The 14,300-nt window shown below is 36.0% G+C and overlaps 3 protein-coding genes across 4 annotated transcripts in view; 2 read left to right on the forward strand and 1 right to left on the reverse strand.

Annotated features, from left to right (window-relative positions):
• LOC132189824 (SWR1 complex subunit 2) overlaps nucleotides 1-3,885 on the forward strand; it is an 11,452-nt gene extending 7,567 nt beyond the window's left edge. Inside the window, exons 9-10 of the mRNA XM_059604628.1 lie at nucleotides 3,384-3,449; nucleotides 3,633-3,885. Of these exons, the coding sequence (XP_059460611.1) occupies nucleotides 3,384-3,449; nucleotides 3,633-3,831 (265 nt within the window). The 3' untranslated portion in view covers nucleotides 3,832-3,885. The remainder of the gene's footprint in view (nucleotides 1-3,383; nucleotides 3,450-3,632) is intronic.
• Nucleotides 3,886-6,136: 2,251 nt separating this feature from the next.
• Nucleotides 6,137-9,255, forward strand: LOC132189951 (protein AGENET DOMAIN (AGD)-CONTAINING P1-like). The gene is made up of 3 exons (XM_059604808.1): nucleotides 6,137-6,654; nucleotides 7,947-8,399; nucleotides 9,020-9,255. The coding sequence occupies exons 1-3, from the start codon at nucleotides 6,223-6,225 to the stop codon at nucleotides 9,032-9,034; spliced, it is 900 nt and encodes a 299-aa protein (XP_059460791.1). The 5' UTR covers nucleotides 6,137-6,222; the 3' UTR covers nucleotides 9,035-9,255.
• A 1,563-nt stretch (nucleotides 9,256-10,818) lies between these two features.
• Nucleotides 10,819-13,875, reverse strand: LOC132190457 (large ribosomal subunit protein eL13z). Of its 2 annotated transcripts, none has more exons than XM_059605445.1 (5): nucleotides 13,769-13,875; nucleotides 12,560-12,675; nucleotides 12,255-12,388; nucleotides 11,381-11,539; nucleotides 10,819-11,298 (listed from the first exon to the last, which is right to left on the reverse strand). In XM_059605445.1, the coding sequence occupies exons 2-5, from the start codon at nucleotides 12,666-12,668 to the stop codon at nucleotides 11,077-11,079; spliced, it is 624 nt and encodes a 207-aa protein (XP_059461428.1). In that variant the 5' UTR covers nucleotides 12,669-12,675; nucleotides 13,769-13,875; the 3' UTR covers nucleotides 10,819-11,076. The 2 variants fall into 2 exon arrangements, with proteins under 2 accessions (XP_059461428.1, XP_059461429.1); XM_059605446.1 differs by having other exon boundaries at nucleotides 12,560-12,670; nucleotides 13,769-13,871.
• Nucleotides 13,876-14,300: the final 425 nt, after the last annotated feature.

A 14,300-nucleotide genomic window follows, 5' to 3' on the forward strand; every position in this document is an offset into this window, starting at 1 on the left:
AAACTAACTGCCTCATTCAAAGTAAAGGCAGGATGCATAGAAACCTTATCTTCTATTGCCACACGCAGTCCACCAATAAACCTTGCAACTTGTTGATCCTCTGTCTCCATGAGATCATTCCGAGCAGATAGGCGATAGAAATCATCAACATACGCCTGGATGGTTCGACCTCCTTGTCGACACTCTTGGTATTGTTGGAATAGCCGTTGCTCAAAGTCCGGTGGTAAAAAACGTGCTTTGAGTAGCCGCTTCATCTTCAACCATGAAGTTACAGGTCCCTTCCCTTGTCGGGCTCGGGAAATCTGTAATTTTTCCCACCAAGCAGAAGCTCCTCCCTTGAACTTGTATGCCACTAACTTCACCTTGCGATCCTCGCGAATACTCATATAATCAAAGAACCTCTCTACTTCCATCACCCAATCTAAGAAATCTTCGATTTGAAGATGCCCGCTGAATGATGGGAGATCAATCTTCATTCGGTATTCGTGGGATTCCTCCCTAGCAAGATCCTGACGCCTGGGTTGCCCTCCATATGCATCCCGGTAGCCAGCGCCGTCATAGACATTCCCCATATGGCCAGCTCTACCACGCTCATAACCTCTGAAGCCTGTGCCACCACGACCGACTCCTCTATGTAATTCGCCCCTTCGATCTACCTCAATGTCCCGTCCGAATACTCCTTCAGCAAAGTCTTCATCGTCACTAGATCGTCATAGGCCGGTGGTCGGTTTATGGGTGCAAGTGGTTGATGAGGAATAGGCCTTACTCGGATCCCATCGTCATCATGGGCATCATTGTCCCTGTGATTACGATTAAGACCTATGTGCATGCGCTCTATCATCTCCCGCATCTGGCGCATCTCCTGTCGTATCTCCTGTTGCATCGTTTGATGGATCTGCTGGAGCTCTTGGAATTCGGCTCTCCAAGGAGCCTCCCTGTCACGAGCAGCGTCGTTAAGGGAATCGTCACCGTTGCGCTGATTGGTCATGATCAGGATAAAGCCTGCTTTGATACCAACTGACGTAGCGGAAGACTAAGGTAATTAATCAAAGAGCAGCGTCTTTGATTCTGCAAGGAGAAGCGTCTTCGTCTTCTACCCAAAAGATAAAACAAGCCCGCAGGCTAAGAAAAAAATAAAACTCCGCAGAGTATTTTGAGAGAGAATTCTCTGATTTGATTATAATTCAATTGATTGAGTTTTACATAATAGGCAAGCCTATTTATAGAAGAGAAATCCTTGGAGAAAAAGTAAACCTACTTCTAGTAGAGAAAGTAAATCTAATCTTAGTAGGAAAGTAAACATAATCCTAGTAGGGAAAGTAAACATAATTCTAATTAGGAAAAGTAAATATACTCCTAGTAGGGAAAGGATTAAAAGTAAACTATTTATTCTTGGGGGTGGGGACACACATGTCCTACATCAGTCTTGGTAATGAAGATTGTTAAATTTTTCTTTGGTAATTAACATTCTGTTTTTCTCTCAGATTTTTTTAGCATGCATGTTATTTAAATGACATGAGCTTAACAAGCAGCTCGTATTGCCCATTGAATAAATGGTAAAACATTAAGAAGTAAAAATCTGTGGGTGGCATGGTGGTCTTAGGTAAATGGATATGAGTTATTTTGTGGAGAGGGTTAATTTATGGAAGGTGGTAGTTTTGATATTTGGAAGGGTCAAGATAGCTGGATGACTTGAGTTCTTAGGTGTCCACAGTTTGTGGAAGTTTGATGTAGGTGGGATACTTTAATTAATAGCATATGCTTTGAGGTGTGGGATGGGAGCAAGATTCTTTTTTTGAAGGATGTATGCTGCACTGAAGCGCACCAGTTAGCACTTTTTCCCAATTTATTTTCCATTGCTATATACAAAGTAGAAACAGTGGCTGATTTTACTAAAGGTGACAGATGTGGTGTTGCGTTGGAACTAAAGGTTCATGGCTTTCTTCTGATTGGTTGAAGGTTGGGAAGTAGAATAAGTAGATGCTCCTACCCAATGTCTACATGATTCACAGGTGAACTGAGTTGGCAGAGGGGGATAGACTATCAGACAAGTCAAAAAGGAATTGTATGTTTGACATTAAGAGTTTCTTCCGATATGGAAAAGGATTCAATTACTCTTAAAGCAACATCTTCTATTTGACATAAGTTTAAAAGGAATTGCCAGAGTACTTTACCATGGAAAAGCTTTTGGCATGCTAGAACTTCCTCTAAGGGTTCTCTACTTGTTTTGACCATAACTTAGGATCCATTTTGACAGCCAAGATCTGCACAAGCACAATAATAGGAAATTTATCCTTAGCTGGTGCTAAATATCTAAACAGGACTGAGAATCGTGATTCTTTCGCTCCTCTATTGCACTGTCACCCATGATCTTTGGCCCTTGGTCTTGACTCTGGTCAGAGTCCATTGGGTTATGCCCAATTAAGTGGTTAAATTGTTAGTTTCTTGGGGTAGAAGTTGGGTGTGGGAAGAGAGTCCATTGGGTTACGCCCAATTAAGTGGTTAAATTGTAAGTTTCTTGGGGTGGAAGTTGGGTGTGGGAAGAGCCTAGTGGATGGAGAGTAATCCAATCATGTCTTTGTGATGCATTGCCTGGAAAGAAACAATAGGGCATTCAAAAGAAGCGAGAAGTCAGTGGGAGAGTGCAAGTAAAGGCTTTGTTCAGATGGGTTTTGGTTTATACTTTTGTTGGCTCTTCAGACTCTTTCTTAGACCTGATATCTCACCCTTATGATCTGATTTGTAACTATATTTATCTTCTTCTTTTTTTTCTTTTTTTTTTTTTTTCTTTTTTTAAAATTTTTTTTTTTTATAGCTTTTGAGGTATCCCCTTTTATATATTCCTTTCCATGCTTTTCAATATAAATTTTTTATATTGAATAAAAAAAGATGGAACCAATGAGCTCAGGTCAAACAATACCTTCTCCCTTTGTAGCAAGGTGGAGGGTGAGATCGTGGGTTCAAGTCCACGGGGTGTGTGATTAATTTACCAATTTAAAAAAAAAAAAAAAAAAAAAGAAAAAAAAAGGACTGAGTAAGATGGTAGGGCTCAAGATCTTGTGTCATACCAGTATAAAAACATAATCATTTGCGTCTGAAGTATGTGACTTTTATAACTGTTTTTTCTTTATAAGTTTTTTGGCCCTAAGGGGAGGGGAAAGGAAATATTCAAACTAGTAACTTGTATAACATATGAGTTATTAAGTACGTCTAAGAATGCACATTATTTTTCTGTTTCTTACAATTATATGAGCCATTTGAAGCCCCAAACGATTTCGACGCCTCTCCTATTGACCTTTGATATTGAAGTTGTTTTGAAAATTGTACCTTCTTCCTTTTTCCTACCATCACACCTCTAAATTGATTGTCATTTGATGTTGTAGATACCGTGATCCAAAGACAGGGCTACCTTATGCAACAAAGGAAGCTTTTAAAATAATTCGTGAACGGTATGGTTCCCCTTACATCCTATAGCATGTGTTTTGGATTTTTGTCAGAAAAGCCAAAACAAATGTATGCTTTGATGACAAACTAAAGGAAAAAGATATTTAATTTTTGTTTGTGTATATTTCTTTTTTTAATACTTATCTAAATTGATCCTCATCTTTTTCTTTTGATGGGTGATTTTGTAGTTTTTCTAAAGAAGAGAGTGGGGTCCAAAAGGAAATGGACATGGGAGATTTATTGGATTCACTATCTGGAACAGGATTTTCAGCTAAGCAGAGGAGATCAGTGACATCAAATAAAAGTGAAGTGTCATATTTTCGATACTCGGCTCGTTTTCGTAGAATTCCTGCTCTTGAAAGTGATATTGATGAAGATGATGATTGAAACTTGGAAATTTGACATTTCATATAATTATAAGATTAACTTGTTTAGGTGATTGCTCTATTCTTCTTTGAAGTTGTATTTATATTTTAAATTTGTTGCGCCATCGTTTTCTAGTTAATAATACGGGGAAAAAAATGGCATTTGATAGAGGTTCAAATGGAAACACCCTTTAAGAGGCAATTCATTTGAATATACGAGTAATTAATAGTTTGTGAAATTTCATTTTAACTTTCTTGAATTGTCATTGTTTTTGCAATTACTGTCTTAAACTTAAAAACTAGTGGGGTATATTTTAACTAAAAAAAAAAAAAAAAGTGGAAAAAAATATTTAAAGTGAGCCGAAAAAAAGCTTAATTCTCAAATTCGGCCCAAAAAAAGCGGTTAATAAAAAAAGCGGTTAGTCGGATGTGGTTAACCGCTAATCGGGCCGTTTAGCAGTTAGCGAAAGTGGTTAGTAAAATATACTAACCGCTTAAGCGATTGCGGTTAGCGGTATTAGCCACTAACCGCTAACCACAAGATCACCCCTGCTTATGGAGTTCTCTCCTAGGTCTGAGTTAAGGTGTATTTGGACACAAACAAGAGTCCTACTATGTGTTTGTGGCATTGTGCGTTGTCAACGACTCAACGGTGTATGATGTTAGAATTTGGCTTCTTTTTTTTTTTTCCCTAAGTGAGAATTTGGTATATTTAGCATTGAAAGAAGTGATATACATAATCTATAGATTTTAGATAAAAGAATGATGGTCTTTGCACATATTTATTATATTTATTTTATATTAATTGATGTAATGTATTTTAAGTAACTTTTTTTATGTTATTAAAAGTGCTGATATGAAAAGTTACTTTATTTATTTTTATATTATTTGAAATAATTAACATAGAAAGTCACTTTATAGACGCCATGCTCTACATTCAATGCTCGCTCAATAACCTGCGAAGTATGTATTGATCTCTATCAACTTCTTGTCTCCCCTTCTTCTAATACATCCCCTTCTTGCCTATCTAAGGCCGGACAAAATTTGACCACCTCCTATTCCCTCCTTCACTACTACTTCCTTGTTTCTCTGGCTTTTTGATTATTTTATCAAAACCTATATGGTTTTTCATTTCAATTACAGTCTCTTTAGGCTTAATCACCTTTCTGCTTGTCATTCTTCCTTGGGACATGAATAAGCAGCATGCCCATAACACTTACTATATGTTTGATACACATAATGACTAATATATTAAGAAAAATGAAAGAAGATAGAATAAAATAGTTTTGGTGCTAAAAATATACATATATTTTAACATTTAGAATAGTTATTCTTTCATGGGCCATGGACTCCACTCCAATTTTCTTCTATTTCCAATAATTTTTTCTTTTCTTTTCTTAATGTAATAGTCATTCCGCATACCAAACGTAACACATATACTCAACACCCACACTTATTGTTCTCCCATCAGTGCTAGTATCTCAATTTCCTTATGGAAATTTGATATAATATTAATCTCCAAGAACTGTCATACGACTATGATAATGTGACAGTAAATATTAGTTATTAAATTTTTTTTTTTACAAACCTTTGTTGATTCAAATGTCAATTTTCACTGTCACATCATCATAGTTAGGGGTGCTCAAATGGTTATAACAGGCAGTTATTGGCTATAACCACAACCGCAACTGCCTAGGCGGTTAGTAGTTATTTTATAACCGGCGGTTAGCAGTTATTCAATCTAATAACAGGCGGTTTTATAATCGTTTTTTTATATGGACTTTTAGCTTTTTAAGTGTTTTGGGCATTTAATTGACCTATTTTTTGAGCTTATTTTATGGGATTGGCCTATTTTGGGGCTTATTTTAAGGGTTTAAGGACAAAATGTTCCAAAAAAAGATAGGAAAAAAAATGCTGTTTTTTGGGCCAGCCAATATTTTTAAATAAGGCTTAGCCGAAAACATCACATACCATATTATATATTTCACATACATAGTTATAAATAGCCCAAATCCATTAATCCAAGTACAAATGAAAAAATTAATATATTTTATCAATATAAAATATTTAATATATATTTATATTATTATATATAAATGAAGGTGGTTAGCGGTTATAATAACCGCATACCAAAGCGGTTATCCGTTTGAACAGCCTATAGTCATAGTTGTATGACAGTCATATGAGATGAGAATCTACTAAATAGAATTACTATTTAAAAAAAAAAAAAAAGCTAGTTTTAATCAACTTTGCCACGTCAGCAAGTCGGCCGGATCATAAGCTACTCAGTCCTCATGAATCCAGTATTTGTTCTTATTCCTCACCGACTTACCGTACGTATAAATTCTTCTCCCTCTTCCAATTCAAAACCCTGTAAACAGAACAAGGACCTAAAACCCTAAAACCCCCTTCAATGGCTTTAAGAAAGCCGAACCTGGCTCATCACTCTTACTTTAAGATAGGAGACGAGGTCGAGGTCACCAGTTCGGACCACAGCCTTCGCGGCACGCTGTTCCCCGCAAAAATTATAGCCCGGCTCTGCAAAACCGATAAGGTCGTAGTTGAATACAAAAGCGTAGAGGCCACCAATGTACCCTTGAGGGAATCCGTTGACATGGTGCTACTAAGGCCCTTGCCTCCACCGGAAAACGATCACAGGTTCGATTTTGGCGACGAGGTGGACGCGTTTTTTAGTGGCGGATGGTGGGAGGGAGTAATCACTCAAGTAGCTGAGGGTCCGGCGTACTGGGTTTACTTTAGGTTTTCGAAACAGGAGTTTTATTTTCAACCTTCGGAGCTGCGGCCTCACCGTGAGTGGGTCAATGGAACTTGGCTCCCATCTAGGGTAAGAATATTTTTTTTAATGATTTTTTGTTTCTGGGTTTTTCTTTAAATCTAAAATTGCTTTATTTTCAACAGTCACAAGGATTTGGAAAATATTTGAAGGAAAAACCCACAATAATATTTACTAAATTGGCGAAATATGTATTGTAGAGTGTTTGTTGTTTAAATTACTGATTTTTGGGTATTGTTTCTTGGACTCATTGCGGGGTATAGTTGGTTATACTATAAACGTTAACACTAGACAGACCAGACCTTATGATGTACACGCAATAATTACGAAGAACATGAAAGCATTCTATCATACTCTGAGGACGGGTTATCAATGGTAAATTGAAACTTGAATTGTATTGGCTGGCGTGAATAAAAATTAGATGATATTGTTTAAACCCTAAATAGCATATATGTGATCTAGTAGAATGCATACATAGGCATATCCATCAAAGATAAAAATTTAGATGGAAGGGTTTTTGTATCCATTTTTTGCAAGGGTCATAGTTCATGTATCACAGTTGCAAGTTGGGCTTGTTGCTGTATTCGCGACATTCTTTTGAAATTCACAAATTTTGTCTTATAGCAGAAGTAAAGGATTTTTTTATTTTTTATTTTTGGCTATATGGGCATTTAAAATGATTTAAAAAACAAATGTTTTTCTTTATTTAGTAACAAGACATGAAAGCTATATATGCCTTTCATAACCCTAAGTAAGACAGGCACATTTGTAACTTTCGAAGTCCTCGTTATTAGAAAATCTATTCTTTTTTTTTTTTTTTTAGTTTTTTGCATGTAGAAAAATCTATTCTTCATTCTGGGCATAGAAGTACCATGCATCTCAGAAAATCTTAGCCCAGGCTAGGGAGAAAGGTGATATTTGTCAATTAACATAAATTTGGAGAATTCATTATTTAGTTTTCTTGAAAGTAGTTAGAAGATAAGGAGAGCAAGCAAAGTAAAAATGAACAGAATGTGTAAAGTAGGCAAGAATAATTTTGAAACTTGTGTTTAAGATGGAATGCATTTTGAGGAACCTTTTGTTCTTTGCTAAAATGCAACAATGCTGTTTGCTGTTTAACTCTGTTTCAGGAAATAATGCTTCTTGGAGACCTTGTTTCTTCTTTCTTGTACCATATAGTTTAACCTTGTAACCCCTTGATAAGTATACAGAGACTACAATCTTTTCAAATTAAATGTTTTGTAGTAGTCATTGCAGATTTTCATTTTCATTAACCTTTTTTTTCCCCTGTTTCGTGGATTCCTCTTTCTTACATGCTCAATCTTCTCAAAACTGGGCTGCAGGAATTGTCACTTAAAACAGAAGCAAATTCAAGCAAAGCAAGGATGAATAAGTTTAGTGAAGGAACAGCAGTAGAGGTAAGCAGTGACGAAGATGGATTTCAAGGTGCTTGGTTTGCTGCAACAATTGTCAGTGCTATAGGACAGGACAAATACTTCATTGAGTACAAGAGCCTGAGAACAGATGATGACATGGACTTTTTGAGAGAAGAGGTTGATATACAGCACATAAGGCCTCGTCCTCCTGATGCTGTGATGATTGATAGTTTCAATCTGAAAGAAGAAGTTGATGCATTTTGCAATGATGGGTGGTGGGAGGGTGTGATTTCCAAGGTTGTTAAGGGCTTACGGTACAGAGTTTACTTCAAAGGCACAAATGATGAAGCAGAGTTTCAGCACTCTGACCTAAGACCACGTCAAGATTGGATAGATGGAACTTGGGTCAGGGCTTCTCAGGTATATGACTTTTGTATACCTTTAAAAAATTTATCAGTGAATTTTATTTCCTTTTTTCCTTTGTCATGCTGTTGTAGAGTTTGTTTGGGTAGGTGGAAACTTGGTTTGTCAATTGTTAAGTGATTAATAATTTCCTTTGAAGTCACAAGAGGTTGCTCAAAACTTGGTTTAGAAAAGGTGCTGGAATTAAATTGAGAATAGCTGTGAAAGTTTCCAAATTTTGTCGAAATTTTGTTTAACAAAACTTAGAATTTTATTCGTTTGGAGGCCATAATAAGAGAAAATTAAAGGTTCTGCTTAACTTGGGCAATTCAGACAATTTTCTAGAACAAGAAAAAGATTGTCTTCAACTGCTCCAGCTCCGCTCCGCTCCATCGTTACAGCTATTCAGTGATTTGAAAAAAAAAATTCAGACCTGCCAATATGGATAAGCAAATGCGCAAGGAAACTGAAAGTATAACATGGCATAGAGTTGAATTGCACTGGCAATCATTTACTTTATTTTTCCATTGTGTATGATAGTAATTACTATCACAAAATTTCCCTTCTTGATTTTGACATATTTTATACTTGTTTTTGAAGATCCTTCTTATGATTTACTAACTTGGGACCTTTTTCAGGCCTTGAAGTTCTGATTCATCCAAGCAGGATCATATAATGTTAGTGGGAAAACAGGCGCATTCATCTTCACATTCATTGCAGCTCGCATTCCATACGGAGGTGCTGTTTAATGTGAGTGGTACAGATTTGTTGATCAAGAAATCAAAATGTCCCTAGGTGTTTGGCTAACAATTGTAAATGCGGTGTTTGTTTTATCAAGAAATAAAAATGGTTTACTTTGCCTTTTGTATTCTTTTATGCACGTGCTTTAACATTTATAATTATGAAGAGTGAAAATAACGGTTGCCTCTCCGTATGAAAAAGAGTGTGCAACATCTTTTGATCTTGTTGAACATAAAATTGGTTCACTCTTCTCCTGTGTACTCTCTATGCCCTTTACTGTTCGTTTTTAATAATTATTTATTACCTATAAAAACAAATTTGTTCACATCCGACGGAACCTTATTATGATATCTTTATACATCAACCTTGGTGAGTCTTTTGGCATCCAAGAGGAGAGGTATTTGGCTCTTAGAACAGGTTATATTTCTTCTCTTTTCCTAGTCGATTTGGCCTAGAACAGAGACTTTTAGCAGTTCTAACCTGTTCATTTAGAAGGAACTTTCAATTTCTAATAATTAGCAAGACTTTGATCAAATTGTGTCTGTCAATGGCAAAAAGGATTGCATACCATTGGCCTTGCTTACTTGTTCTTACCTGATAGTTGTTAAACTTTAGATTTTAGATGCTGAATAAGTAGATTAAATTCCAAGAAATACAGGAATCCTAGTCTGTAACAGGACAGCTGACAGACCAATAGGCATCTTCACAGTATTAGATCAATCACTAGCAGTGTCTCCATGCTTGCTGGGCTCTGTCGCAACTCCAATGATACTCCATGGTTGAATAGAAAAGGGCAGCTATGTGATCATGTTATGAGAGAAGCAAAAGCGGCTCTTTTGGCTATCCTGAGTGATACAGCAAAATTTACAGTAATTTAGCAAAATAAATAAAAGAAAAAGAGAAGAAATGCAAAGCCTAAGAAAGATACAAAATTGTTTAGTGAAAATGCTGGTTACCTAGCGGAGGATCTTCTCCATTTCATTTTGGATCGAAGAATCTTTCTAGAGAGATCTTGAGACCATAAATGAGACATTTGTCCTATTAATAAAAATATATATTAAAAATAATTAAAAAAACAAAATAATAAATTTTTTTTAAAAAAAATGATTTGGTACTTAGGGGTGGCTGGTCCACCCCCAAGGGCCTGTATGGGGTGGCCGGAGCAACCCCATGGCCCTTGGGGGTGTATTACAATGGCCAAATCTTTTTTTTTATTATTCTTTTTTAATTTTTTTTATTTATTATTATTTGGCCTTTGGACCACCCCTTAAGTTTTTTATTATTATTTTTTAATTTTTAAATTTTTATTTTTAAAATATATATAATATTTTTTTATTTTTTTATTAATAAAATAAATGTTCGATTTATGCCTCAAGATCGATCTCAAGATTAAGATCTGTCTACAGATTCTGACCATTAAGACTTGAGAGGATCTTGTTGGGTTGTATTTTCTTCCTTATTATTTATTTATTTTTTGGTAAAACCAACATAATTAGAAATGTATCAAGATTTCTGTGGGAAAAATTAACAGGGAACGGGAAAGAAAAACTTGATTGATACTAGGGAGAAACACGGGAAATGCTATTTCACTTTCGTTTCACAGCACTTTAAATACTTCCTCCGTATGAACTCCAAAAATACAGAAGCCAAAAGCCTAGACCATGGTTTTTCCAAGTTCATTCTAACAAACAGCAACTGAAAGCACTGAAAGATTATATCGATATAAAAAAAAATTCTAAATCTCACAAAATTCTAAATAGTGCAGCACCAAAGTATACTCCTATGAAAGGAAGCATAGTCAAAACAAAACCGAATAGAGGTCAACATAACCATGCCATGAAAATTCATAAATTCAAAGACTTTAGAAAAGCTAGGATTCAGTTTTAACAAGTCCAGGACAAAATGCAAAAAGCCTCTCAACATTAGAAGTAAAGAAGGCTGCTTTATGGACCAACTACTTCTTCTCTTCCTTCTCAGCCTCCGCTGCTTTCTTCATCCTGGCACCAACATGGCGCTGGTTTGTCCGCTCAATGCGGAGTTTGTCATATGCCCTGAATGATTTCATCTCTTCAGTGACCTTCACAAGCTCCACAGATGGCTTCTCACGTACAATTGGCAAGTATGGGCCTTGGACCTGGGTGGCAGTTGCAAGTTCCTCAGGAGCAGAATCACCAGCCTGCAGCAAAGGTAAGAAAATGATGTCATGCAACAAGCAAATAACCATAGTCCACAATGTATTTCAACCATTTTAAACTAACCTTAAATTTGCGAGCACGCCTTGGGAAGACAACCAACTTGGCCTTGTACGTCTTCAGCCTCTGCACATTAGCCTGAAGAGTTTCCAGAGAACGATTCCTCCTCCGATGATCAACTGCTATCCCAATAGTTGGTGCAAGTTTCTTGGGAACGTTGGCAGCCTGTTTATGAAGAAAAAAGAGTCGATTACTAAAAGTCTCATTAAAACCCAATGCAACAGGAGATGACACAAGCAGATACAATAAACAGAAAGATTACAACAGATTAAAGATAAAACCCATCTTCTAGACAAGAAAGAATATGCATGGGCTTCTCTACATATTAATAGATAACATAAGCAATTCAAAAGCCCAATTTCTAAATCACCAACACAATAGGCTGTGTCAATTGTGAACTTATAAGGGGTATTCATGATAAAAAGAACATAAATAAAATAGAGAAAGCTAAATGTATACTATACAGCATGACTGAGAAAGAAAAACAGGAAGACAAGGATCCAACCTTTAGTCAAATTTGAGAACAACCATTTGTCCTTCAAGACTATTTTTTGTTTTATCTAAATTGAGAAGCAGAAGGAAACCTACAAACTACAGTATCTAGGCTGTAAAGAATTGCAAGTGAACAAAAATAAATAAATAAATAATGCGTCCAATCATTAATGAGAACTGTGTACTTAGGTTGCGCACTTATTAAAAAAAAAATTAATGAGAGAAAAAATAAAATGTAGTTGTATATAACACAAAAAAAAAGCTTTTCTAACCTAAGTTCAGTAGACAAGAAGCAACATAATCCAAATAATCCGACCAAATTAGCTAGAAGTCAGCATACAGGAAACAAAACCTTCATATACCATAAAGTTACATAAAAACACCCCACCTTCAACTCTTCTAGAGAAAATCCCCTTCCAGCCCTCACTTTCATGTTATACTTCAATGTTTGCCCATGTACAATGGGACGAAGAGGTCCAGCAGTTGGGCGGGGGAAAATTTTGACGGCCTTCTTCTGGCGAGCTGGTAATGGTTGAACAGAACAAACACATCACTACTCGGTCAAAAATATCTCACCAAAAGGTTTTGGATGAATGGATACGTTGCTCATGTTTACTAGTGTTATCAACCAAAATGTAACAACTCATTAACCAAAAGGGGGCAAATCTAAAAGGAAGAAAATAAGATACTCACCATTTCTTCTTCTGGTTTTCCGGGCTGGTTGATTAAACCATGTCTTTACATAATTCTGCCAGTGTTTCTTGAAGTGCCCATTAGGGATAACATTGTTGTGCTTAACCATTTCTTACCTGCAAAACCATGGATTGAATGAGAAACAGCCTCAAATTATATGCACATAGTAGTCACTATGAGATTATGAAAACTGAAGCCAGCAAACCACATTTAATGCACCAAAAATATATTTTTGTTTGTGTCCTCTAAAACTCAAAGAAATAATGTTGAATGCATATAAATATCTTTTAGTCTCTGCTTAAGACAATTTATATCAGCAATAATATGGTCATTAGAGGGAACAAAAAGGCGAAAACTCAAATTATACTATAACTTACAAAACAACAATTTAATATACAAGATTGTTTAGTGAAAATGCAAAATACTTCTTCAGAAGCTCTTTCAAATGTCAAAGTGCTATTAATTGTGCCAAGTATGCCAAATGCCCAAAACAACAGCATGCTACCACAACAAAAGAAATTCTTACCTATACAAAATACTGAAACACATAATACACTACTAGAAAATAACGGGCTTTGTCAAAATAAGAAGACCAAAAAATCAGATTACTCTTTCCACATTCGACAAAACACAAGCATTTTCTTCTCTCTTCGTGCCCACAAAAGAAACACCTTACTCACCAGCTCATTGCACTATTTGGGCAAATGAAATATAAATAGGAAGACTCGATTATATGGAACCAGATAAACTAAGCTTTTATATTCAAAAATAAATTCGTCACCAATGAGCTTTAGCTCAACTCGTACTTCCTCCCATCGGGTATGTCTTACTTTCCAATCAAAAAACAATTCATCTTTTTCTTTTACTTAATCCCTTTTTTTCTCAGCAACCAGAGAGAGGCTAATCGAAGCAGACAAATCAAGCTTAATCTAAGGAAGCCATACACAGAAGCATCAACGAATTCACAATACAGACAATGATGGCTCTGGAGAGCGTCAAAGCGCAGAGATCTAATAACAGGTCAAATCAAAAAACCAACGCAAACCCATACGCGGTTGTACCCTCAAATTAGCAGAAAACGAGCCTTTTGCTAAAATTTTCTAAAACCACCAACAGTTTTCTATGCAACCAAACAGAGAGGCAGAGATAGATAGATAGAAAATTGAACACAGATGATGGCAACGAAAATGAATGAGAAAGTGTGATGACCTTGCAGCGCCGCCGACGAAATGGAGCTGAACCTTTTGTGTGTGTCTCTCTCTAGCTCTGGCGCAAGAAGCTTTGTTTAGGGTTTCATGGGTTTATATGTGTGAAGGGAGGAAAGCTAGTGAAAACCCTAGCTGCTTTTCTTTCTGGTCTTTTTGTTTCCCGTATTGGCCCAATTGTTTGATGCTCGTTGGGCCGTAGCTTGGGCTTTTTTTTTTTTTTTTTTTTTTCGCAGCTTGGGTTTAAACTTCTGTTTCCACTTTCTAGTAGTCTAGTAATATGAGTAAGCTTCCTTTTTATTTATTTATTTTTAAATGCTACAATTTATTATTTTATCTTATAATGTTGATATAACGATCTCAACTAACTCTTAGATGATCTTTTATATATATTAAGGGTTGGTTGGGAATGCCATATTAACATTGTAGAATAAAAATATGTAAAATATTCTACAAGAAGTAGTTCAATCGGCTGAAGATCACGATTCACGTCTTATGAAGCGGAGATCACTAGTTCAAATTCTCCTCTTCTTATG

Source organism: Corylus avellana, chromosome ca8 (assembly GCF_901000735.1).
Source record: "Corylus avellana chromosome ca8, CavTom2PMs-1.0".
In the NCBI taxonomy this organism is placed as follows: domain Eukaryota; kingdom Viridiplantae; phylum Streptophyta; class Magnoliopsida; order Fagales; family Betulaceae; genus Corylus; species Corylus avellana.

Coding starts and splice junctions, on each gene's coding strand:
- LOC132189951 (XM_059604808.1), top strand. CDS start 6,223: ATGGCTTTAAGAAAGCCGAACCTGGCTCATCACTCTTACTTTAAGATA. Junction 6,655..7,946: donor GAACTTGGCTCCCATCTAGG/GTAAGAATATTT, acceptor ACTGGGCTGCAG/GAATTGTCACTTAAAACAGA.
- LOC132190457 (XM_059605445.1), bottom strand. CDS start 12,668: ATGGTTAAGCACAACAATGTTATCCCTAATGGGCACTTCAAGAAACAC. Junction 12,389..12,559: donor GAAAACCAGAAGAAGAAATG/GTGAGTATCTTA, acceptor AACCATTACCAG/CTCGCCAGAAGAAGGCCGTC. Junction 11,540..12,254: donor TTTCTCTAGAAGAGTTGAAG/GTGGGGTGTTTT, acceptor CTTCATAAACAG/GCTGCCAACGTTCCCAAGAA.